The 27,713-nt window shown below is 29.4% G+C and overlaps 1 protein-coding gene across 17 annotated transcripts in view; it reads right to left on the reverse strand.

Annotated features, from left to right (window-relative positions):
• Positions 1–11,162: 11,162 nt before the first annotated feature.
• Positions 11,163–27,713, reverse strand: part of LOC148235462 (hemicentin-1-like) — a 556,592-nt gene continuing 540,041 nt past the window's right edge. For 4 of the 17 annotated variants that reach the window (XM_088185602.1, XM_088185603.1, XM_088185609.1 and 1 more), the window contains 20 exons: positions 24,079–24,229; positions 23,231–23,342; positions 22,902–23,086; positions 22,617–22,829; positions 22,404–22,550; positions 22,233–22,341; positions 22,019–22,176; positions 21,889–21,947; positions 21,650–21,811; positions 21,455–21,584; positions 21,066–21,380; positions 20,922–21,004; positions 20,672–20,852; positions 20,585–20,602; positions 20,354–20,491; positions 19,847–19,894; positions 16,731–16,834; positions 15,731–16,524; positions 12,599–12,638; positions 11,163–12,520 (listed from right to left, as the gene is read on the reverse strand). In XM_088185602.1, the coding sequence (XP_088041728.1) occupies positions 15,745–16,524; positions 16,731–16,834; positions 19,847–19,894; positions 20,354–20,491; positions 20,585–20,602; positions 20,672–20,852; positions 20,922–21,004; positions 21,066–21,380; positions 21,455–21,584; positions 21,650–21,811; positions 21,889–21,947; positions 22,019–22,176; positions 22,233–22,341; positions 22,404–22,550; positions 22,617–22,829; positions 22,902–23,086; positions 23,231–23,342; positions 24,079–24,229 (3,093 nt within the window). In that variant the 3' untranslated portion in view covers positions 11,163–12,520; positions 12,599–12,638; positions 15,731–15,744. Of the gene's footprint in view, positions 12,521–12,598; positions 12,639–15,730; positions 16,525–16,730; positions 16,835–17,160; positions 17,214–19,846; positions 19,895–19,917; positions 20,281–20,353; positions 20,492–20,584; positions 20,603–20,671; positions 20,853–20,921; positions 21,005–21,065; positions 21,381–21,454; positions 21,585–21,649; positions 21,812–21,888; positions 21,948–22,018; positions 22,177–22,232; positions 22,342–22,403; positions 22,551–22,616; positions 22,830–22,901; positions 23,087–23,230; positions 23,343–24,078; positions 24,230–27,713 lie in introns of those variants that run through there. The other 13 variants (XM_088185608.1, XM_088185613.1, XM_088185611.1 and 10 more) reach the window with 13 other exon arrangements.

The raw sequence follows: 27,713 nt of genomic DNA on the forward strand, positions 1-27,713 counted from the left end.
CAGTCATTGAAAATTTAATGATTTTTACTTATCAAGCAAAAAACTGATTAACGGAAAATACTTTTTATTAAAAAAATAACATTTCAATGCTGAATTATTTTTGAGATCTTAAATCTATCTTTGCAAAAAAAATAATTCGCTCTTTGTATGACAACTATATCTTATTTACATACAAGCAAATTTTATTTTTCTGTTCATGCTTATTTATTTTTATCATAAAAATAACAATAGAAAATTATAAACATTTATTAAATTTAGATATAACGTTTTTATTTAACATATATACATTTATTAAAAATATCGTGCTTTATTTATTTATGTGAAAAGTCAGCTTACAATACTTTTATTATTTTTGAGCCAATGAAACTATAAACCGTAAAAAAGAAATAAATAAAATATTCAATCACATAAAAAAAAATGTTGCAAAAGATTTCAATAACATAGTTTTTTTCTTGAAAATTAATTTTAATTTAATAAAATCAAGTATCAATTTTGTTTTGGAATTTTCATATAGATTTGTATTTGGGAAACATTTGAGAAGCTTAATACGTGTTTTAGGACCATCTGAGCATCATTAATCATTCGCACCATTTACTTTGGAATCAGAACGTGTTCGAAGTGCACGTCGACATCTTTCATTCAGTCAAAGTCGAACGTTTTCAAAAACTTGATTAGTGACATGTCGTTATTTATTCGCAACCCAATAAATAACAGACCTACAGACAGACATACCTAGTTATTTGATAGCACACATACATATTTATAAGGCATGTAAGATGAAAACAACTATAATTTGTTTATGAACACCATTTAACAGTGCTGTTCTAAATAATTAAATGCATCATTGATTCAAAGTGTTTTTTTTTTATGTATTTCTTTAATCTAAATCATGTGTTTAAGGTTTAGTTTTAAATGTATCAAATCAATCAATTTTTTGATATACATATGTTATCTAAAATATCAGTCTCAATGTACTCCTATTTATTTTCCTTCCATTTAAAAAGATTCTTTAAGCCTTAAAGCTATATTTTGCAGCACCTAAATGTGAGCTACACAACCCTGACATTTTATATACCTTATTAAAAATATTATTCATGCGAGAATTCAAATTAATATTTAACAAATTGCAAAGATACCTTTGAAAAAAATTTTCTTTGAGAAAAACTCCATTGAGATACAATATCAATTTAATATTTAATATTAATTAAATTATAAAATACTATAAATTAACACTGCATTGCCCAATAACAGAGTCGAGCGAACAACACCAGGGTCGTCAAAGTTTTAATTTACCCCCATTACCTGGGTTGTCAAAATCGGATTACGTGCAGTTGGGGGAGGCATTGTGGGTGTGTACTGTGGCGATGTGCGAAATCGCTTTGCCACTTTTTTTAACGACCAAGGTTAACCGTAACGATGGCTTCGGCTTTGGCCGTTAACGTGGATGTTAATCCGGCCATAATGGTTGTAATACGTCGGCTCTCTTGCTTCATTAGCCCCCCGCGGTCGGCTCAAACGAGCCACGTATTAAATAAACACATTGACTAATTGCAGACGTGGCCAACATTTTTCCACGTCGGCCCGTTGCCGATGACTGCGATAATTTTCTACCTGGACACCCTAGCGTAGCACTTCACAGTCTACTGGGACAATCTATAATTAACTCTGAAAGTACTAATTATTATCACGAACTTTATACAAATGTGACAACAATATTTCATTCCTTATTATTTAATTATTTATTATAAAGACAATTGTAAGTATTTTTTAACTTTTTACATTATATGCTTTACATATTTATATATTAAGAGTTCAAGGCAATAAATATCAAATGTATGCATATAGCCTATAACATTGACACAATAATGTGTCACACTACATAGTGAAAAGTTATTTTTTTTTAATATTTTTTAATATTATCCTAAGAAAGTTGAATATGGTCAGATTCGATTTTTTCAGTTGGCAATAGTGTTATCGTTTAAGATTGGTACAACTGTTCGACGGCGTCTGTCGTTTACATCTTGACATTTCTGACGTGCCAACGCTGAATCAACAGCTCTTTTCAACAGCAACTATTAGACCTTCGCTACGATTATCACTACGGTGAATGAGAATCAAAGTGTAACATTCTAAAATAAAACATGGTTTTATTTATTAATAATTATAAATTTATATGGGAAAAGGAAGGCGTCTCGCTACCGCTCGCGCTGACTTTCACTATAGAATCGAACAACCTAACCTTTTTTTTAATGATATTGTATTGATTTGTTCGCATTTCGGTATATCTTGTAATTCTCCAGCATCATCCAATCTATGACTAACTGTTCAAAAAGCGAAGACGCATATGTGAGTACCATAATTAGAATGAGATAATAAAATATTTAACTTAAAGTTTCCTGCGTAAAATATGTGACTATCGCAGCAAGGTACATTATTATGACCATGTGCTATTTTTATTCAGACTGTATAATATTTTTATTCTGACCGTTTATTATTTTTATTCTGGCCATTTAATATCAATTCAGACCATTTTTCTAATAAAATTCTGATCGAAAATGATTTTTATTTTGACCAAAATTTGATTTAAATTCTGACCATTTAATTACAAGTCATTTTTGTGCCAAAATAACATAATATTTAAGATTAACTGGTACTTGTACAAACCCATCCATAATTTTATTATCGATTTACATTTTTAATGATATTCAAACTGCTTATCGTTAGCAATTTAGATTTTCATGGAAAATGCGTGAGAATATCTTTTGCCAGGTAGTTTTGACGTGAACAATTATTTGTATAATACGCAAGTGATTTGGAGAAAGTAGAGTTGACACAATAAAAATAAGATAAGGAGATTTCTTGTTATTTTGCAGAATAAATGTTTTAAGTTTATAGCTATTGTATTATGTTTTTTCATTAAATAATAAATTGGGCAATAATATCTTGCGCGCTAATGTCGTTGACGTTGAAGAAAAAATGAGTTACCTCGTTATAAATAAAACACCGTGTGAGACCACTTAACAGATTAAGTTTCGCGCCATAAACCTTTAATTTTAAAAGTTACATTTATCATCCTTATTAAGTTCGTAAAATAACATTTTTACATTCTTTATAAACTATAAAAATAATTTGTATGGAAATTAAAATTTTACTTATTAGAACATATTTTTTAAAAAGTAATAAAAAATCTTACTGCATATGGTTAAATACTCGTGTATTAATATTAACATAAGTTGTCGGTGTCTTACTGCTACGAGGTACCGCAGCTGCCCGATGGACGCTTATTTTTTTTTATTTGCACCCAAAAATTTATCTGAATATAATTTTTTTATAATATAAAAAATACTTTTAAATTTTTTTATAGATCACTATTTTAAAAAATATTGAATCGCAACTGTAAGTTATTCTATATTATTTGCATTTCATTTTAGTGTATAAATTACTGCATTTCCTGAAATTATTTCTCCCGTTTCCCAATCTTGCACAATCTTCCAGCATAATTTAAATATTTATACGCTCCAGCAACGTACACACAGTATTCAAATGCACCATTCGGCGCCATACTGATCGATAAGTCAGTCGGTTTTGCATAAAATATTTCAGCTAAAAATATGAGAGAAGGCGCTCTAGCTTCAGCTAGGAGAGCACTGTGCGAATCTCAATGAGTATCGATTATCCTCGATACTCTTTTTTTCTTCGCTGCTATTCATTTTACATCTTCGGGCGTCAGCCAAAATTTAAATATCGACATAGCGCCAAAGTTCGATGCCTTAAATGTGCGCCCTACTGACTTATAAAGCCACTTTGGGGCTTTTCTCTGGCTATAAAGTAAATTCTTTATATTTAACCCACACTCTTGTATTTTTATTTAATATATTAAAACAAATAACTGTAACTCTATTAGAATGTATGATTGTCACCGATTGTCCAATACTGAACCGGACGCAGAGTAAACTTAAAACTTAATATCAGATTCCTATAAATATAAAAGTCAATAAAAAATATTGTACATATATTTTTAATTAAAATCAATATTTTCATTAGCCAGCTTATTTTAATTTATTACATTCTGGCCAATAACTTAACCAACAGCTACGGTGGCAAGCCATCAAACATATTAATTGAATATTTTTTTCGTCTAAATATTGTGCGTATCATAATAAATATCTTCGGACGTCCGAGCGAATAAAATAAACATATTGTCCCGCTAATGGCGGAAGCCGTGGTCACCCCGTGCTGGGTCAGTATTTTTTATGACCACGCGTTGTCGAAATCGCCGCGGGACACGCGCCGTTCAGCCGATTTTTGTTACTTCATATTTATACTAAGTTCATATATATTCAAAAATATATGAACACACACACAAAATTATTATTCAATTTCACACGACTATCCTCGCGGGGGTCTTAATGGTTAAAATTAACATTCGAGTATAGTTAACAACGACGGTTAAATGGATTAAAATTTATAACTATTACTGACGAAAATGATGTTCAGGAAATAGTTTAGATCGTGGAGCGAATATTTAAAATACGAAATTATTTTCAAAGTTGTCTTTTTTCATAATTAGTAACTGTGTAAACATGTTTGGCCCAGGATTAATTTAGAACGATAAATGAGCGTTAAGATAAATTAGATGTGTAACATAATTTAGCACTTACTATATGCGATTATACTTGCTTATAAAGAGACAATAATAAGAATTTTATCATTTATGTCTTGCTAAAGCAATGTTATTTATTATAGTTACCATTTTTTTAAATATATAAACACAGAGAACTTCAAACTTTGAATAATCGTGGACATCTACAATAATATGTACATATTAATTCACATTTACTCAGTTCAAATTTATCTATAAAATAAATTGTAATATCTCTTTGGTTAACAAATCCGTAATTTAGTTTAATTTTTTTATTCCTATTAATTGTTATGTATTACTTTAATATATGTATTTCTTTCTTTACAATTAAAAGTATGTAATAATATTTATTTTTTGTAGTATGAATCATAGTTATCGTAATAAAACTACACACTTATGTTTTGCCACACACCTAAATCAGCTTGACTAAATCATATTACATAGTTGGGTTTGTTTCTTAGATGTCCCTAAATTAATTTTATTTTTAATTTCAAATATTTTTTTTGAATGATAAGTTAAAATAGTAATTATATTAAAGGCAAGCACGTGTCACAAGGACACAAAAATAACGGAATTCAAATACCTCTAAAGACTAATACTATATTAGTCGAAAATTTGTGAGAGCCAATTAAATTAGTTTTTAAAGAAATAAAAGATTTTTTAATATACATAAAAAGCGTTAGCCTGTTTTAAAAAAATCAGTAACTTTACTATCAAAACATATTTCTATATATAATCAAATTTATATTTAATTTTAAATGAATTTAATGGAAGTGAGAATGTTAATATTTTAAATGGTTTTAAAAAGCTTTGCGAAAAATAAAAAAATTTAAATATATAAAGAAAGCGATAACAAGTCACACGTATCCGAGAAACCTCCTACTCCTAATCAAGAGAAACTCTTTTCTATTTACAGATACCGGAGTTATCAAGATTTTGAACCATGCATCAACGCCATAATTTCTTTGCGCCCTTAGCTTCTCAGGCTACCATTAAATTTATTTATTAATTTACTTAGATTAATTTAAGAAATTTACTTAGATTAAATTAAGCGTCACGATGGTCGAAATGCTTCTAGATAAACCAGCAGTGCAGAGAACCGTCACTTTTTAAGCTTCCGTCCTTAGCCGGACGCCCCATTACATAGTAATATAAAGATCAGAACCTTTTGATCAGAATATTCAGATCCCTGAATGAACTTTACACATAACACACGACCATCTTAAGCCCAACATTTTTGTAAACGTTGGGCTTAAAAAAAGTTTTTACTATTTTAATATTTTTATTTTCTAAATATAATTGTAATATTCTTAAATGAAATATTTTCTATAACTTTGTATACTGCTATATGTTTTTTCTTTAAACTTACGTTAGTTTACCGTTAATAAAAAAAATCAAAATGGTTAGGTAAGCATTAATAAACTTCATGCGTATACGCACGCGTCGCACTTTTCGCTAACCAAAAACACACATGTCCAATCTACGCGCCGAAACGTAAATCCGTAGATTTACGTCCGCGTTTAACCCTTTTTAACGTGTACGAGAGATCATTCACGCTGCGATATTATGCGCCGTATATCAAACAGGCGACAATTTGGACCGTTTATTGGAAACGGATCTGTTTGACCCGCGGCGCCCAACGTGAGACGCACACTCGCACGTGGGCGACCAGAATTGATGGGGCGTTCGTTCTCTATATTACTAATAATATCGTAATGTATGCAAATACGAGACGTTATATACGAGAGGAGGAAATTACTGTCGGTTTTCCGGTGCTAGATGACGAAACGATGTATAAATTATATAAAAATCTTCACATGTGTCGTCTAGCTTCAAAACAATCGATTAAATTTAGTGATTTATTTTTTGTTATAGTGTTTGGTTATTCTTTTGATTATTTTAAAGGATCTTGCGAAAATAATAAAAATAACTTAATAAAAATAATAAATTTTCGGATGCGAGTGCCTTAGAGAGTCGCGATCACATTCCTTACTCTTGTCCGTTGGGACCAGGACGTCAGGATGACTGGTAATCGGTGTTATCTATATTATTAATAATGAATTATTATATGCTATACAATATATAATCAATAGATGTCACTGCAGCTGGGCCGGTTTATTTTAACTAATACCGCATTTTTATAAATAGAAAATCGTGTGCCGCTGCCGGAGCTCGAACCCAGAACCTCAGAGTTACTAGTCTGAGACGTTACGTTCTACGCTATTTAAGTATAAATTTATATCGACTAGTGAAAATGTATTAATATATGATTTCGCTGAAACAGTAAAAATATTTAATACAATAGATAGTAATATATTTTATTAAATATTATTTAGTGTGGCGACAGGTGACAATAAATTATTAATATTCCCGTTCGGTATATAAATAGACGGGACAGAAGCTCCACAGGAGAGTCGCCCGATTACATTACGAGACTCGACTACTGGCTCCGCTCACGCCCTCGCCGCTTCCGCCGACTACTTGCCGCAACCCCGACTATGTGCCGCCATCGTCAGCCATCGTCGCCGCCGACCACGCGGCCCGGGAAGCACCCGGCGCCGTCACGCACCCGTAGGGCAACGCCACTGCGACGCCGAGCTCCATCACGACGACCCCCAAACTGGTGACAACCCGACGTGAGCACGAGCTCCAGCACCAGACGACCCGACCCCCACATTTAGTAATCTATTTATTTAAAATAAAAAAAATAAGACTAGATAATTTATAATTAATTAATATTTTAACTGCAAAACTTTTGCATCAATAAGAGCCATATAACCTGTTATGTCAAGACCCTAAACTAAACAAACTAACCAAACGCAATTTGGCGTAATTAAAGTTTTAAAACTAACTAACAAGTTGAGTTTGGCTAATTCGTTTAGGTTAGGTTTGGGTTTGTACATAAAATACATGTTTTGTAACTATCAAAATGAGTTTTATCGACATTCTAGAGCAGCATATAAAATCACAACAAAAATTACATTTTTGCTAGTAGAAATATATATCTACAGGTGAAAATATATTTAGATATGATTTCACTAAAACTTCATTTTCACTAGTGAACATATAACCTTACATTATATACATTCACTGTAACATATGCATTAACTACATATTTTTTATTTTATTATTTTATTTTAATATTTATATTTTATATTATTTTATTTTTTTATTTTATTATTTATATTTTTTTATTTGTTTATTTTATTCACTTTTACATATGCATTAACTACTTTTTTTCAAATTGATTATTACTGTGCTATTAATAAGATACGTTTATTTTAAGAACAATAGTTTAAGCTAGCTTTATAATTTAATGTCGTAATTAAAGTATAAAACAAATCGCTCGGTCTACACTCCGTTTCAGTCGTTTTACAAAAGCCGTTCAAGTAGGTATTTCATGTTAAATTAAAATTTAGCAATTTTTTGACCTTCCGCTTATTTTTGAACATTGTGATGTTTTGTCGTGTCTTTATCTCAATGTAACTTATATATTAACATATATATAGAAATAAAGATCGTTCGATAATAGATTTAAAAAAAACGGGTTTGAAACTAAGCGACTTGTATGTGGGTTTTTGTAGATATGTGTGTGGTTGTAGGTATATACAATACGATGATGAAAATCAATTTTTTGCTTGCGATGTATAATGATTGACATGATTACGTTTTTTTTAATGTTGAGTTGTTATGAGTAGTAGGATTCTGTTATCTATATGTTTTTTTATTGATTTTATATACAAGTAAATTGCTTCGCAAAAATCGATAGTTTGAAAAACATTAAATAATCACTAATAATGCGATAATATATAAAGTTTCTTTGTAATTTTTTATTTAACAAATTCCACTAGAATATTAATTACTATTTTAATTAAACATAACTGTTACCAATGATTGATTATTTGTATTTTCAAACCATCTAGATATGTTATGCCTATATCATTAATTTTATGAACTATACGAGTTAGTATTGAACATATTCAAGTACTAGTGAATAAAATCAATCTTGATTTACAACAGCTATAATTCTGCAGGTCCTTGAAGAGTTCATTCGTCGTTCACGCCATTCCAGCAACGCATTCCTGTATCGAATTACTATTGAACATTTAACTGCAAAGCTTGGCGTGCAAATAAAAATATTTTATCGTTTATCGAGTGCGGCAATTTAACCGCCCGGTGGGTTCGCCGAAATGATAAAAAATAATAGAGATCAAACAGTAGTACGAGGGAGCAAATCCACTTTGGTTTGTCGGCAGTCTCGTTTTAAACAGTGTTTATTGTTTATTGGCCACTAAATTACACGCTTGTCAGATGCAATCTGGCTTTTAATTAAAATATTACGTCCAAAGTTAATTGGTAGGGGAGGTAACAGGAATCGATGGGTTGCCACCTTTCAATTTTAACGTGAGTCGTAGGTGTGGTTTCATTTAATTATATGTATATTTAGTTTGTATAGCAAATATAATTAATACACAAGGACATACTGTGTAACTTTATAATTTGTTTTAAATTAACGCAAGTGACATATTGATAAAGTGCCACGCCAATAAGAAAATTGCCCTTAAAAGCCTAAATAAAATTATAAATTATAGAATATATTTTTGGTTTAACTTTACTCGCTAAATAACTATTCTACTGAAATGAGATGAGCTTTAAAAATAATTTGTAAAGCTTATTAATTAGGAAATGATTTTCTGGCTTATAGTGCATTTACCATTCTGGTATTTCATATTTGGAACAATGCCAATATTATGGGGTGGAACCAGACTCTTTGTTCTTGTCAAATATCAATCTTAACAGGCGTAACAGTAAATTTTAAATTGTCCGTCGCATTCATGTAAATATTACGATAAAAAGTCTTACCAGACTCCACGTTGAACCTCATTTTCCGCGAGGTCAATCACCCCGAGGGCCTGAACTCCAAAAGGAATTTTATTTGAATATGGAAACTTTAAAAAATGGCAGTGGCCGAACCAGAATGAAACTTTGCGTTACAGTTTATATCTGGTTCAGATGAACGTTTAAAAGCAGTTTAAATCTGCTAACATGAAACGTCGTTATCTCATTGGGTGTAGCAACGGTTGCTACAATTTATTCCAAGATTATTACTTTAATTTAAAATAAATGTTTTATAAAAAGTGAATTTACATTACAAACATATTAACAGGGGGCAACCGGCCAAAATGCTATGAGAACAGTGTGCAATAAACTCGGCGACGACTCAAATTCTACTGACTGGGGCGTGACTCAAATCTGTTGATATCCCTGGCGCATGGCGAAAGGATGAGGTTTATCAGTACCAAAACTTATCAGAAAAGCACGTTTCAATAACATTTATTGTGATAGTATTTGTAAATAATCTGGTTCCGAGAAGCAGCGCTATCTCATATGTTATCACGAGCGGTCGCCACATTGTTATTCATATTCATATTAAAGTATTTAAAAATAGTTATAAAGCAATAAAACTAAAATTATTAAAAAAAAAACATGAGTTGTTTAATGTATTTTTTAAATTTAGTAAAATAAATATTTTAATAATATTGGTTTTGGGATAGAAAATTTTATAATAATACAATTAACTGCATTTGACTGTATTTGTTATATTATTATACATAAAATATTTACAAATGTTATTTTAATTTACAGTTGCTATAGACACCTATCGGCAAAACTTAAAAATAATATTGTTTTATATTATTATTAAAAATTTAATCCTTTGCATTTATTAGCAATGATATGATTTTATATTTTAAATTTTTTAATATCTTTTTTTAAAGCATAGTAGCTACTGACATCTATTAAAATAAATAATAAATAATAAATATTATTTTTTATTTTAGAATATTCTATTTAAATATTATTAAAAAATTAAATTATTTTAAAATAATAAATAACAATAAAAAATATATAGTTTAATTTGTTCATATTTAATAATTAATATTGTAGTATAGACATCTGTTGGAATATAACAAAAATAGTATATATATCTTTTAAGTACAGCAATAGATGTCTCTGCTAATTTTTTAGTATTATTCACACAATTTTACTATTAAATTTTGTTAATTTATTTAATATATTATTCAGCTTGTATGGTTTTTTTTCATATCAATTTAAAAACTCTCAATAATTAAAAAAAAAATTATATAAAATATTTTTGTTGCTAATTTATTGGTATTTTTTTCTATGAGAATCATTTACATTAAATCTAATTAAAAAAGTATAAAATAAATATAATATTTTTTATTTATAATTTTTTCAGTTATATATTTAAATATATAACAATCTGTGGTACTTTATAACAGTGAATGATCAAATACCGTACATGTACGTCGATACTGCTCAAATGGTTAATTATTAAAATAAGTTAATTGTAAGTATTGGCTTTGAACCAAACAAGCTACAATAATATATTATATATACAATACAATTTTTTTTTTACTGAAATGATAAAAAATAAATAAAAATTTCTTTCTTAAAATATGTTAAAGAACTACAGAAAAGGGTTTTCAATGTAAAAACATTTTTAATTTTTAATTTATTTTTTATTTCATACATGCATTATAAAATTTTATTTTTTCTGACCCAACTTATATATGAAATATAATTGTTTAATAATTCATATAGATAAATTCGATCCATTCGTGCATTTTTTGTTTAACAAAATGTTCTAACAACTCATTTAATAATTAATTATAAATGTGATTAAATAAAATTAATACATTCATACAAATTTAACCAAACGAAAACTTTCTACGTTATTTAGTAAGACTCATCACCGCCATTTCGATGATTAGCAGTTCTATTAACGTTAGTTAAACCACAGTTACATATCTATTGCCACAATGTTATATCACAATATTCAATTATATTTTATATATACACATTATAAAGATATTTTTATACAGTCTTACTCCATAATTATACTGAAATATTCGCATAAACTCAAACAATATTACTTCACATGTCTTACATTTATCAGATTGACAAACGATAAACAAAAATAATTCTTTAAAAAGAATATTGACTAGAATAATATTTATCTTTAAATTTTCACAATACATGTATAACGAGAAATTCAGTATAAATTACAGTCGATCGATTCTAATTTTCAATGAATCATATCAATAGATTAAATGTACATATATATTTACAATTGAAATATTGGCATAATTTACTACAGATGTCTGATAAATAATCTGTAATACAATATATACAATTCACATATTTACAATATTTATTTATTTGGTGTAATGATGAAACAATGCTACTTATAGTTCGCTTTAGTAAAACTATAACAATATTATGAACAGTGATAGATAAAATATTTTTTATGGAAGGTTATTATACATTTTATTTGATAACAGCTGTAATGTTCTTTTATTATTTTAAATGCAAAATATTTTTTTATTAAATTGTAGTCCGAATATTTAAAATAATTATACAATCAGTCTTTGCTTTTATAAAACCCAGTTCTCCAATTAATTGAATCAAATGCAAAACTACTATTATTATTAAAAATTCTAAATAATAAATGCAAATTCTACTTTATTAGCTGCATATTTATATGTAATGTATGTTATATAAATTTTGCTTTTATTCTCCAATATTAACATTGGAATGTTTGCCTTTCATTCAAGACAAATATAGTGAACATTAATTAATTAATTAAACTGTCTCAATTTTATTATTATATTGTTAACACACTTTCATAAAGAAATATTTGAATATTTACATACATAATCGATTTTTTTACATTTCACATAAAAATTCACTAGATTCAATTCAATATAAAAAGTCATCATTTATGTACACAATTACATAATGTTGTCATTACTATAGTTTTGTTATATAATGGACGATTGCGGCACAGAAGGAGTTCTGTAAAAATGTAATACATACTAAGTTTTATATGTTTTATAATGAAATAATTTAAATAATATATTACATTTTATTTACCTTAATATATGTAAGTATCACTAAATTTGGGTTTGCCATCCTGAAATAAGAAAAACAAATAATAAATAAACATGAAAAACACATGGTATAAAAATGGGTTATTTAAGAAAAGGCAGTAAAAAATATTGTAAAGGATCTGAAGAATATATTTACAGCCTAAATTCTTTAGAGCTTTTAACAACATAAAAATATTGAGAAGATTACATACGTTACATAAAAGTGCTTAAGCAATACTCCGTTCCCGCCTTCAGTTGTGTCATCGTCAATAAATTATTATTCATATATACTTTTTATCATTATAAAAAAGATACATTTTTTTGGACAGGATATATTATGGATTAAGGCTAAGAATAAGTAATGAGAACAGGTTTATAAAGTTAAGAGATAAACTTTAAAAAAATAGCAATACTTCGTTTGCTTTGAGAGACGACAGCATTTTGAGTTGCTTCCACGGAGCGAGATCTTATTGAGAGGGATAGCTAGAAGTTGATATCACCTCATCCATTTAAAAACGACACAAGATTGCACCCGCAAACAAGAGCCCCTATATAGCGCGTCGCCAAGGGTCTGCGTCCCTTGATAGTATACTCTGAAACTGTATCTGTAGTAGCGCGTTTTATTCGTGTTGTGCTATATGTAAAATTTATTTCTGTTCAAATTTTTTAAATGCCTTAAATTTTGTAAACCCCCATAATATATACATCAATTTATTTTACCATTATTATAATAATTATTATTAAAAAAATAATAATGCATATTTTAGCGATTATGAAATTGATTAGGTAATAAATTATATACTTAATAATCTATAATATAATATTTAAGAAATAAAAAATAATTTATTACAATTTGAGATTTTGAGAAATCCAGAGATAAAGAAAAGTTTCTAATATAATAAGGTGACCAGATTTTGAAAATATCAAAGGAGGAAGCCAAAAATGTAAAGGTTCTCCCGGATTTTTTGCTTATGAAGGACAAAGAAGGACAAAATGCTACGGGACCTGAAAAAATGTCACTTCGAAATTTTTGTTCAAAGACTATCTCTGAGGCGGAGAAATTGCATCTTTTTAAAGCTAAGAAATTACTACTGAAGCTCAAAATTTTTTTTTGTTTAAGAATGACAAAGAATGTCAAGTTTGGTGACCTTGAATATAAAAAATACTTAATGGAGTAAAATCTTCTATATGTTTTGAAAGATAGAGAAGATATGACTTATTTTTCAAAACCTTAAAGGATAATTCTCTTTAAAATCTTGTAAATAAAAAAATGTTTGAAAATATACATTTATATTTAAAACGAATTTATAAAAAGTAACAAAGAAAAGCTTATATTTATATTCTATAAAAGTTCCCACTCCAGCGAAAATTGGGGACAAAAGCCAATAATTCAATGAAAGCAGAAGAAATGCTCTAGTGAAGTAATTATTAACTTTTTAATGACAAAGTTAAATAACACAGATTCTCCATCTTAGTAGAAACTTTCACAAGATTAAAATAGCATTATAAAATATAATTCAATAATATTTTTTATATAATGCATATTTCAATGTCATTTAGCATAATTGATTTTAGGGAAGTGATAGTTTTAAATTATTCAAAATAGTTTACTGCGATTATAGTGATTCAACTAAGAGCATTTATGTGGGAAAGTAAAATATAAATCAATATATTTTTAGCTTTAAAACTTTCTATTATTTATGAAAATCAAACAAGCTATATTTTAAATAAATTTATAGAAATGTATACAGTTCTTTAAATGTTTTTCAGTAGAAGAGCTATTTTTAGCTATTTGCTTTTAATAATTGAACCACCCTTCCATTTAATAGTTGGCAGGTCTAAAAATGGTATCAAGTATTATGCTATTAACTTATAAACCTTGGTGACAAAACCAGTTTCAGTATGTGATATACAAAGATGGGGTTTAAAAAGAATGAAAATTACAAAAACAAAGACAAAAAATGAGCTTCTATGATAAAATGGGATCCCACCATGAGAAAACCTTTTGCAGAAATAGTTTTTTTTACCACGTGAATTAAACTTTGTTTTTCAATCGTAATCTGCTCTAGCTGCCAACGGCAATCTGTTCCTAATAAAAAAATACTTAATGCACACCATTTTATAATTAGCCATCCCACAATAAATATCAGATAATAAAATATAAAAGGGGCCGTGCGGGAACACAGGCAACCAAAGATTTTTCTAAAACTTCAATTGTGATTCACACTTGAAAATTCACTTCAGAGTTCATCAGAACTTTGAGAGCTCATCAACTTAGATACACTAAATTTGCACAAACTTCACATCATCAAAAATTTTAGAAGCAACCGCTTCTCTCTTTGTCTAATTCAACAATTAAAATTGAAAAAAAAAATTAAATTCTCTTTATCAACAACGAGTACTTTACTTGAATTTAAAAAAATAAAGCCATATTTAAGGACGCCTCAAACAAGCGTATCGTACAGAACGCGAATCGCCATTAAATTATTATAGTGACATGTGTTCCGCATAACGACGTTGAGCATCCTCATCGCTTTATCGCAAACTCTACCCCTGATTGCACTTCACTTAAGTAACTGACGTATTATTATTCCGCTTAAGCTGTAAGATAATTTCGCTGGGCATACTGAATGACACACTAAATGCTAGTCGAATTATGATCGACAACCTCCACAGCGACTCGAGGTTTTTCAGTAAAAAGTTCATGTGATTTGTATGAAAATTCTGAAACACTTTCATCAGCATGTGTCGTTAAAGAAGAAGAGAATGAGCGAAATACTAATTGAAGCGACGACTGCTATAATTTAAATACTGAAGGCAGTGATTTAAGTAGCTCAAACAAAAGCTAACAAGACCGTTTAAAAATCCGAAGTTTCTTCACTTCTAAATAAGAAGCTTATGTCAAATTTTGTCAAATGCCTTTTGAAAGTCCAATCACTGTATAAGTATTATCAAAAGTAAAAGTATCGATTCTCGGGAAATTAGAATTCTAAAGAACAATCCTATGAGATGACGATGAATAAGATTAACAACTATTGAACTATCGCATTAAATAAATCAAGAATTAGAGTTGCTTTGTTGTAAAGTCCACTGCCTTTGCTTTTCATACCCCTCAATTAATAGTGTTAAGACTTACCCAAAATTTTAACCCTAGACATCGATCTCGTTATATTTCAACGGGCCCTGTTCGTTGTTAGTTAGTCGGGGCTGGTTATTTTTTCTTTGATTATTATTACAATTAACTACGTCGTTAGTGTATCTTTGATTATTACTAACTGAGTTATCGACGTCCTCGTGTTCGGTGAGAGCGAAATTTCCGTACAACTGTCTATTGGAATGAACGGTGTTTTTAAATTTCATATTGTGATTGCTTAATGCTAAATCGGCGTAAACTAACTTTTTCTCTTTATTTTTCATATCTTTGCCGCTCTTTCCCGAGTCTTTGGAATGTCTGTGCTGCGTTAGGGCGCTCATTGTGTAACTATACGAAGGAGGGTAGTTTCTCTGCGGGTTCGTGTTGTTCTTAAGCAGGTGCTGAAAGTATGAGGGAGCGTCGTTGTTCGACGCCAAGAAGTCGTTCAAGTTTGAGCGATAGGTTCTTCTGTCGAAGCTGTCTGTGCTGTGACTGCCCACGCACGAGAGCTTCTCGCGCAAACTTTCAGACTTCTTCATCCTGCTCGACTTTTGCCGAGCTTTGTCTCTACTTCGGTCCAAAGTCTTGGAGTAGTACGAGGGATCATAAGAGCCGTGTTCTGGCAGTGTTTGGACGTTATTGCCGCACTGGTTTTCAGATTGCGACTCTTGAAAATAGCAGAAGCTATGATGGTCTTGTGCTGGCAGTTGGAATTGCTTTTTGCCTTTGTTTTTGATAGAGTTATTTTGAATATAGTTGGAGTTTTGTATGTATTGTTGCTGTTGATGGTTAGTATTCTGAAAGCAAATTAGTATTGTGTTAGTAATTTTGAAAGCAAAAAACTATTAGACATACAAAACATTTATTTGCCCTGAGGTATTGGACTGTTAGTTACGAGTTAAATTGCCAGATTTTCACTGATTAATTATATATATTATCATCATATGTATAAGAGAAAGATCTGGCAACTTATAATTAAAAACTTTTAACTAAAACAACTTACTTTAGATGTCTGTACATGTTGAAGTCCGTGAAACGAAAGATTTTGATACGTATCTCTTTCGTCGGATACACCACTGGCTCCGCTATTACCGCTCCCAGGACCGCCTGAATTAAGAAAATATATATACAATTAATAATTTTCCCCATTACATTCACACAACAATATATTTGAATGATTTAACTTGTATTTAAAACCTTCAACTACAACTACAAATGGAATGTTTGCGTCTAGGATAACCCATGATTCTTAATCGATGAGTGAAAACACTTCGATGAATGTTGAATGATTCATGGTTAATTTATAAGTGTCGTGTTGCAAAAGAAGCGGTTAAACATAAAATCACATTACATAAAGTGAGGATGGGAAATATATGTATAATAATAAATAACACCGACAAATGACATTAAATTTATTTAGTATTTTTATATACCTGTGTTAAGTGAAGTAAGCCTCAAAACGTCTGGGGTTAGTGCTGTTAAAAATCTGCTCAAAAATCATTTCTCAATCATTATGTTATATTAAACTAAATTTATTCTAAATTATTAAATTAATTATTTTATACCTAAATAAAATTATTTTGATCTGATTATTACTATTAAATTAATACTAGATTATGGCTATAAGACTTAGGTTTATATATTAAGGTCCAAAAGTATCCATAAATAATTGTTTAACTACTTGTTAATATGTATCTTATTATTCTAATACTATATATATTAGTGTATCTATTGAATATTGAAAATATCTTTAAAAATACTATCAAAATGACTTAAAATATATACTATTAAGGTTTTTAGGTAGATTTATTTAGAAATATATTGTTAAAATACTAATTAAAATTATTTTTTTACATTTTATGGTAATTTATGTGGGTTTTGATGATATCGTTACAAAAATAGTTCTAAAAATAGATCTTGTAAATATTTTGGCCACCTTGTTTAAAAATAGCGACAACTAAAAAATCGTAGCTCTGATACAAAAAAATTGAGAAAAAAGTAAAAATTAAAATTACAAACTATTTTTATATACATTTATTTTAGGTTTTTAAGGATACGATGACTGCCGTAGTATTATTTTCTAAAAATAGTAATGAAAAATATTTCAGCTAAATTCGTGTGTTAAATTAATGTTCATGAAAGTAAAAAATATAACAATGGAGAAAAATGTTATATATTAAAATTGTCTTAAAAAATAAATTAAATATTTTTTTTCTTACATTATTTTATATTTTCGTGAAACTGTGAAATATTAGAACAAAATAACAGCTGTAATTTTAATCATATAGACATAAAACTTGTTCTATTTTATAAATATATTTTTTCAAAATTGCAGTTTTAAAAAATAAAAAAATCGTTATTTTGTCTAAAAAAGTGGAAAAAAAGTAATGGGGGCAAAAAATCATTATTTTTACACAACACTATTTTTTTTTTATTTTTGTAGACTGAACAATTATAGTTCTAAAGAAACTGAAGTTTACGACCCTCAATTTATTCTTCAATGCAAAAATAAACTTTTCACTTCTGGCAAACTGAATATAATAAAAGAATAGATTATTATTTTACAAGATTTTCAAGCTGCAATAGTGATTTGTGATCTTTGATTTGTACCGAAAATCTTAACAAAAATTTAATCAAGGGTTAAAAATGGTCTTTAATTTTAAATTTATGTAAAAAAAAGCTTAAAATAAAACCCTAAACTATGATTTATTTATTACAACCATTATAAAGATCAAATTGAACGTATAAAACTACCTTAGTCTAGCTTTAATTTAAGAGTAACAATAATTTAATATGAGAAAATGATCATAGTCTTTTTTTGTTAAAAATCAAACTTATACAGATGTTTTTGACTGTTTCACTGCATAGGAAAGGGTGAGTCCGCGCCAGATATTTTTAAGTCATTTTTAAAAAAGTGCTGTTTAATCATTACTTCAAATATAATAATCTTTACTCCAAAATTAGTTGCGAAAGACTCGCTAAAAGAGTAATAAAACTAATTAATTTGTGTACTTGAGTTTAAGTGACAAACAAAAAAAAATGCGTATTCAACCGGCGTCTAAAAACAATGAACCATATTTAAACCAAATACAAACTTATGGCCAAAAAATTACCTAATGCAAAAACTTCACATTTTAAAAATTTACATACACTGAATGTATTAATTAATTAAAAAATGAAATATGCCAAAGATAAATAATAGGTATTAGACAAAAACAAAGAGTCTGGTTCTGCCCTAAATTATCGACTGTAGGGAGTCCAATCAGCTGAACTCGCTAGACATAAGACATATCAATAGAGAAGTTACTACAATGCTAACAATTGTGTATTATTATTTTAAATATTATTATTTTATGCGTAAAGGATGCGCGATAGACAATGCGTCTATTCTGCGTAAAAATCGCTATTGTTATCTACTTCTTGTATAACGATTTATGAAAGTTTCACTTCAAGGCATAAATAAATTTCGTTGGTTGGACCATAAAGCGATGCAATTGGCCCATCAACATCTTCATCTGTGATTCGCCAGAGCTATCTGGAGCCAAGAATATAAAATATGTGTCATTTTCATATCATCTCACGGTCAGAGACGAGCTCAGATGTAGAGAAAGCATTTAAGGCAAACTGAGAGAGACCCGCAATGACTCAAGAGACATCAGAAAGCATTTTAAGGATATGACAGTCATCACCCGACAGGATGTAACTCGACACTATTTTTATACTGTGGTAAATTGTACCTAATAAAAATCAGATTTTTATAGTTAAGCAGTCACAAAAATTCTAAGAATTTTACTAGATCTTAGACCCATAGCAGTATTAGGGCCACATTTACTGTTGTCATTTAAACATAGTTTATATTATATTAAAAGTTCAGCACATAATAATACAACGTGATAAAATTTATTAAAAATATTTAATTTATTAAAATATAAAAATAAATAACCCTACTTTTGGACCTTTTTATGTTATAATAATTATTTTATTCCTTAATCATGTTAATTTATAGAATTTTATTGCGTTATTTAATAATTTTAAATCATACAGTAAATACCACTTCAAAAAAGAACTCATGTTAGTTATTTTATTCACAATTTTTGTACTTTATTATTTTTAACTTACGAGGTGGCATTGATATAGTATACCAAGACCCTGCTTTCTTCATAGAAGCTGTTGATTAAAAGTATGTATTTCATAACATTAACTTTTGTACATTTTTTATTATTTGATTTATTATAAAGCATTTAAATTAGCAATATTTTAAAATATAATAATACTTATAAACATGCATATATAAATGCAAAGTAATAAGAGGTTGTCTATTAAATGAAATAATAAAATACTTATAAATAAATAATTTGGGAATACTTTGAATGGAGCGGTTGTGCGTATAGTAAAGTATATTTTTGTATGAATTTAATTTTTAAATCACATTTTTTTGGGTATATTATAAAATAATATATGTAGATATAACCTATCAATTAAAATAAATTATATTCAACAGTAAGTATATAAAACTTACTTTTCACGTTCCTCAATCTCCACAGGATTGTTGTCTTTGCATTTTAAAGGTTAGATGATATTTAATTTAAAATAATTTACATGTGCATATGTTAGTTTAACACTTACATTTATCTGAGTTTCTTCTGCGACATATGCAAATGATGGGTATGCATAAAAGTAACATTAATAGCAATAGAGTAGCAGCTGCTCCAGCTAAAATCAATGGTTCTTGTTCCCATCTACGCCACCAAGGAAGATTACCAGCTGAAATTAATACAAGATAAATTTATAAATCAATGATTATTTAAAAAATAAAAAAAAAAAATCAGTATTAGTTCAAACTATTAAAAGTCTTACTTATTTTATCCAAGTTAGCTAAAACCATTATATAATGTTAGTATGTTATGTTTAATTCTAAATAAACACAAGCATATTTTATTTTACCTGCAACATCTCTTTCACAAGGAACACTTGATCCTACTTTATTTGAAGCAACGCAAAGATATGTCCTGAACATTTGTATTCCAGGATTCAGTCTTAAAATCGATTGTAGACCTTTCTGTCTGATTATCTCTTCAATTCCTAATGAATCGTTCTCGTTTTTTAACCTCCAAGTAAAGGCAACCTAAAATATATTTTTTAAAAAGACCAATCAATCACTTTTTAGACATAATATAATCAATACAAAACTTACATCAGATGGATTAGCATTAGCAGTACATACAAGCACTTGATATCCATCAATCTCTGTTTGAGTAATACCACATTCAGGTTTATCTAAAATAGTATATACAATATTAAATAGTATTCTAAATAATATTTGCAATTAAATACTTACACATAACATTCAATCGAGTAGTAGTAGAAGTAGATCCGTGTTTGTTAGTTGCTTCACATACAATCTCTCCACCTTCTGATCTAGCGACTGGTTTATTAAAAATCAATTTGCTTTGTACTATATCTTTTTTCTTCTGCTGTATTGTCTCCAAAGATGAGAACAACATTTTTGCAGCTGAAGAATTTGCTCTTCTCCATTCATAATGTGGTTCAGGCTTACTCTTTGCATAACAAAGAACTTCCACAGGCTTATCCGGCACCATATTTTCAATCACAGATATGATTTTATTAGTTACGGTTATATTCTCAGGAGGAACTATAAATTATATTAAATTAATAATCTATATCTTTTATATTTATATAATATATGAATTTTTTTTAAGAACACACATTCAACACTAAAAACCGTAGAACTTGTAACACCAGCTCCTACACCATTTTCTGAAGAACGGCAAGTATAGTTAGCATTATCTCTGTATCTATCCAAAACTCCTCCAGGCCATTGAGTCATGTTCCAAACCTTAATATAATTAACATAATGAATACAACTGCTTATATGATATATATTTAAGTATTAAAACTTACTAATTGAGAATGAACAGATTCAAAATCGTTTGTCTTTGTGTCTGGAGATATTGGAGTGTCTATTCTATAGTATGGCGCTGATGGTGAAATAGTTCGACCATCTTTTAACCATTGAATCGAACATGGAGGTGAGCATTCAATGCGGCATGATATATTTATGTTCTAGATTATTAAAGAATATAGTATTTAACATAGTTATAATTTTGTTTAAATTATTTTTTTAATAACACAATACTAACTTTTGAGTTATATAAAACTCCAGTGTATGGTGGAATGTTATTGATGAACGCAGGTGGCGCTGTAATAATTAAAAATATATTTTAATATGTACTATAAATAAATTACATCAAAATGTAATAAATAATTTACCTAATACTTCAACAAACACAGTAGCAGATTCTCCCAATCCAGCTTCATTGACAGCTCTGCAAGTAAAATTCGCAGAAGTTTCCAAAGAAACCGGTTCTATAGTCCACATGGGAGTTACTACATCTGGTATGACTCTAGATCCACGATACCATCGATATCTATAATTTGAAATGCATAAGATTGTGCAAAGAAGATTGATTATTTAAAATCATACCTGGTGGCTGCAGGTCTTCCTAAATCTTCTACGGAGCAAGTCAATACTACAGTTTGTCCTTTGATGACCCTTGTGGGTGTAAATGTCAATGTAGCAGGACCAGGATCGTCTATTTATGAATAATAGTAAATCAGTAACATAAAATATCTCATTTTATAATATAAAACATACAATAAACTAGGAGCTCAGTCGGCTTAGAAACTAATCCCCATCCTGCCGAATTCCCTCCTTCGCACGAATAGTTTCCATGGAAGCCTCTACTAGCTTGTTGCAGTAACAATCTAGATGGATCAATGTCTTCGCACATGTCATCGTTATCTATAAAATAAATCATTAAAAATCAATACGTTGCTGAGATATCGCAATTTTACAATTCAAACTTACCAGTTGTGGTATCATCCGGACTTTTAGTTGTCGTAGGAGTTGAGGTATCACAATCTGGTAGCTGCTTCAATATATCGCTATCTAAAAACCATCTGGCTCTTGCCAGAACTGGAGGATTACCAGATACGACTTCGCAGTGCAAAGATACATTTTGGCGATCGCTCTCAATCACGGGACCGACAGGCTCCATTCTGACTCGAACTTGAGGCTTATCTGTAATGGAATTGAAAGTTTGGTTAAGCCGCAGTCGGTTATTATATCACGCTTTCATGTTTAGTATCGTACAGTGAACGTCTACGTATACGTTAGTAGGACTGATTGAAGATCCGACAGCGTTGGCAAGTCTGCATTCGAAAGTTCCGAGGTCTGTGCTTGAGCTGTTTCTAATCAATAAGGCTTGTTGCTCGGTAGTTCCACCTTCATACTTCCATGGCTGGGTAGCTAAGTTGAGATCTTGACCGTTTTGAACCCTAGAAAAAAAATCGTTTTTGAAAATATTTAGAAATACATAAAATTAAAACTATAATTTCTAGAACTAGAAATAAAAAATATTTTTTATTTAATTTTTTTTTAAAACTGGAAATAAAACGGAATATTTTTAAGTGTATAATTACCATGTCACACTGGTGAGTGATGCTGGATTGGCTTCATATTCACAGAACAATAATATATCAGCTGTTTCATTCACGGTTATATTTTCTGGACGGACTGAGACAAGAGGCGGATCTGAAATAAATCACAAAATATTAGAAAAAATAAGACTGATACGATATAATGAAATCAATATTTGCTCATATTATTTACACAACAAATTAATATTGCTACCGTGACATTTTTATCATCTGTATTCTCCGAGCGTACAATAAATATTTACAACTCCATTTGATCGAGAGGGTGTCTGTAATTTATTTCAATACCAACATAGTCTAATTGAAAGTCAAAAACAGTATATTTTCATCGGTAAATACGTTCAGTAATTTGGTCGGCCATTATGCTCTGGCCACAAATGAGGTGACGGTAGACCTACCCTCGAGGGCAATTAATAAAAGATGGACACAATCACAAAGCTGGACTTTGTAATAATGAGGCGTGCTCGCTGATTTATAGCTGTGAATTAGCACATCGATCCACTTTATTCCATAGTTGTAACATAATAGAGAGACATTGCGTTGGGGTTATTTGAGATATGAACTGAAAACAAACGGACTGAAAATATCTATACTCATTGTATGCTTATAAATTTTTCCGATGTCTATATATCATGTAGTATGTATATTTTTTTAAATTAAAATATAAAATGCTTTGTTAATACTTGTTTTAACATAAAAAATCGCGCTTTTAATGAGCTTGCAATAAATAGAAAAGCATGTTTTCGGTGATAGATATGAGGAGCTGGTACGATGTATGCAAAATAGTGAATTTCCCGCCACATTTTAAATATATTTATTTATATATTACTTACACAAAATTTCCAAAAGCTTAGTCGCGTGCAAAGGCTTTTCGGACTCTTGGCGGCTGACTATGTTCTCGGCTTCGCAGCGAAAAGTTTGTCCGTTTTCGAATCGCGTAGCCCAAAATGATAGAGATGATTGAGTGTCGTACGTTCCGTCAGCCTATAAAAATATAATATATAATATAAGTTATTGATTTAATTGGCAGATTTTTTTTTAAAGTTTAATAAATACTTTATTAAAAAAATATATTATTTTTATTTTTAAGTATAAAAAAACTTTCTGATGAATAAATTGTGAGATATATTATTATAAAAATTTAAATATGTATCTGTAAAGTTGACTATTTAGATATTTAATAACAACGTTATTCGCGTCACATATTCAATTATACAAATACAAAGAGATATTTAGTTAAATTTTTATTACTTATATTTATAAAAGAAAAGTTGATTAAAAACTCTTTGCGTTATAGTAAATAAAGTAAACCTATTTCTACTATAACATACAGGCAGCCCTCGAATTTCGCACATAATTGGTTCCTGAAAATGTGTGCGAATGTTGAATGTACGAAAGTCGAAGGAAGTAAAAAAAATTGAAATTGTGTGTATTTAAAAATATTTATTTATCAAGTAAATATAAGATGTTTAAGAGGCGTTTAAGAGACACGTTTAAGTGGGGTTTGCGGGTGTTTCCTTTGAAAAGTTATCAAGAGTTAACTGTTTTCCACTATTCTTCATATAGTATTTTATAACATGCTATGTTTTTATTGATCGCCCCACGCACTTGAGATATGCGTTCTTCATTGGGATCACAATCTTCCATAATATTTAAAAATTTGTCAAGGTGCGTGAAGGCTTCATTCATATTTTTCATTGTTAAAGAGTTTTCCGAAATAAACCTGTCTCATTTACATTAAATATTTGGCTAGAGGAATATTCTACATCTTCAATAATTTTGGATAATTAGAAAATAAATTCTTTTGCAGCATCAGCCAATTCTCCAGTAAATTTAATATTATGAAAAGAATACCTCATTTTAAAATTGTAAAACCAACTGTTACTTGCTTGAAAAACCGTGCTAAACTATTTTTTTAAACTATCCTTCCAATCTTTGTGCAAACTAAGAGCTTTTGCTTGAATAATTGAAATACTCAGAGGGACATCTTTTTGTTGTTGGTCATCGATCTACGATGACAAAGATTTTCCATTTCATCCATGTTTTGTTTTTGCTGTGTTTTTTTGGAAACATATCATTAAAGATTGTGGAAATATATCTTTATTTTCCACAATTTTGAACGTATTCTTTAATTATATTTTTATTTTGCAAAATTGAACATATCGTAGACCTGTTTGTATAATACGAACGTCCGATTAAAGCAAAAGATTCACCGCTATCAAAACGTTTTTAAAAAAAAAAAAAAAAATTAAAAAAAAATGTTTATTTTTTTAAATGTGCGAAATAGTGAATTGTGCGCAAGTCGAACGTTCGAAAGTCGAGGGCCGCCTGTATATAAAATAAAAATTAATATTTATTTTATACACTTGTAATTCTATTAAATTCAATAAAAAATGACGCAAATATGTCATTTAATAAAAAACTTATTTTAAATAATAATAATAATTTTGAGATCGTCAAATAATTTTAATTGTGAGCAGAGCAATCCTTTCTTAGTAAAAAAAAAGGTATCTTATCTTTAAAATGATGTAGATTAAGAGTATAAAATATATATAAAAAAATACTTACAGTCTGTATCACCTTCGTTTTGAAAAACTATCCAATGAAAGCAGTAAAATATGAGCGTGTATTAGTACATAAGGCTTTGTTTTTATCACAAATAAATTATATAATTAATTAATAAAGCAAATTTGAAAAGGACATGGAAAACTCTCATCAATTCCGATTGACATTTTCCAAGGAAAATGTTTGTCGAATTGAATGTTTGAATTTGAAAAATTCAATTAAATTCGTTTATACGAACTCGATGGAGACACACATATATTTTATATACCCAAGTATAATTAGAGGCTAAAATTTACTCTGTCGAATTCGAACATCAATTCTACAGTGAGGTATTTGAATTATTGAACTCGTTTCGGTTTCGGTGTCCGTTTCAATTATACGCCGCCCCGTCACCGGGTGATTAAAATTCACTGAACAGATAGGCCTTTGTTTGGAGTCAAAATCAATTCTAAAAGTGGGCAACCAAAAATCATGTGAATTATTGTGATGTTACGATACCGGTAATGCATGGTACTTTACATCATACATAGGGATATCCACGGTAATTAATCTGGCGTTTGATAACGTCGCGTCGATGCTTTTCAATGATCAGTTTATGTAGATAAGTTTTTTTGAAAAATGTACGGTTTAACGGAGTGGTTAAACGATAATTTGTCAATTAAATACATGATCTGTTTAAAAATATCCCGAACTTTCTGTATTTATATGTCAAATTACACGCTGATAAAAATCTGAAATATTTCTATATGGTTTTGTTTTGTAACGTCGATTATATGTTTTGATTTTTTAACTCATTTACAAACGAAGAACCCACTCTACATTATAATTTTATCGCAAACTGCATTTACTACATATATTATTGAATTTCCTTATGAATTTAACCTGAAACAAAAATAAAAAATAATGCGAATGAAAATTTAAAATAAATTATTAAATTCCCTTCAAATTTGCTTTCCGGCTTGCCAAGCCTAAAATATTTTTGATCTGGCTCTAAATTAAACAAGTTTGTCGACCTTCGTTTTAGGACACTTTAAAACTCGCAGAGAATTGACGGATTGTCGACACCACCCCTTACAACATAATAAAAAACGCCACGCTAAGAATTAAATAAATTATTTCATTATGCCTGCACTACACTCTCTGGAAGTTGGACAAGGTTGGCCAAGGACGGAGAATATAGTGGGTTACTTCGGTCAAGTTCGGTTCTGCCTGCTCTAAAATCTCTCGGAAGTAGTCCGAGGTTATCGAGAACGGGAGGTAAAGTGGGAATAATTTAATCGACATGGCCAGTTTTGAGCGCTTCCGAACATTGTCGGCATTTTTTCCGAGTCGAGCGCGAGCGGTGAGATACTTCCCCTTTCGTTCTCTCGCGTTTTAAGTGACGAGAATGAGAGAGATAATGATATGGTGGTTCGCAAACTGAGATAAAACGAGTAGTTTGGTTCAATTTCAGTATGCGCGTACGCGTTCTATGTTTAACACGCATGACGAGCGCTGCATTGGGGTCACGTGGTCAAGTTATAATACCACATGCTTATCGGGGACTTAAACAGACTCTTAATAACATCTTTAAATATTTTAGGGCACCAAAATTGATTAATTATATTTTTGATAGTATATTCTTTTAACAGATATCGTTATTATATTTTTTTCATATAAAATTATATAATTAGTGGTACTTGATTTTGTTAAAAAAAATCATTTCGAATATCCTAGATCGGTTTATATAAATGTCACACCATAACGAATTCTTATTTAGAATCGATGGCGACAAATTCTAGGATAGTCACACATGTGGTGTTTGTATTCTAAAGTATCATTTTTATACCTTATGGCATTTTGCAAAAGCCGACAAAGATTTTGCGTAAATTGAATATTTACGACCGAAAAGTTTTCATTGATA

This window comes from Plectrocnemia conspersa, unplaced genomic scaffold (assembly GCF_051122295.1).
Source record: "Plectrocnemia conspersa isolate PC_06_02 unplaced genomic scaffold, ASM5112229v1 ptg000005l, whole genome shotgun sequence".
Lineage (NCBI taxonomy): Eukaryota > Metazoa > Arthropoda > Insecta > Trichoptera > Polycentropodidae > Plectrocnemia > Plectrocnemia conspersa.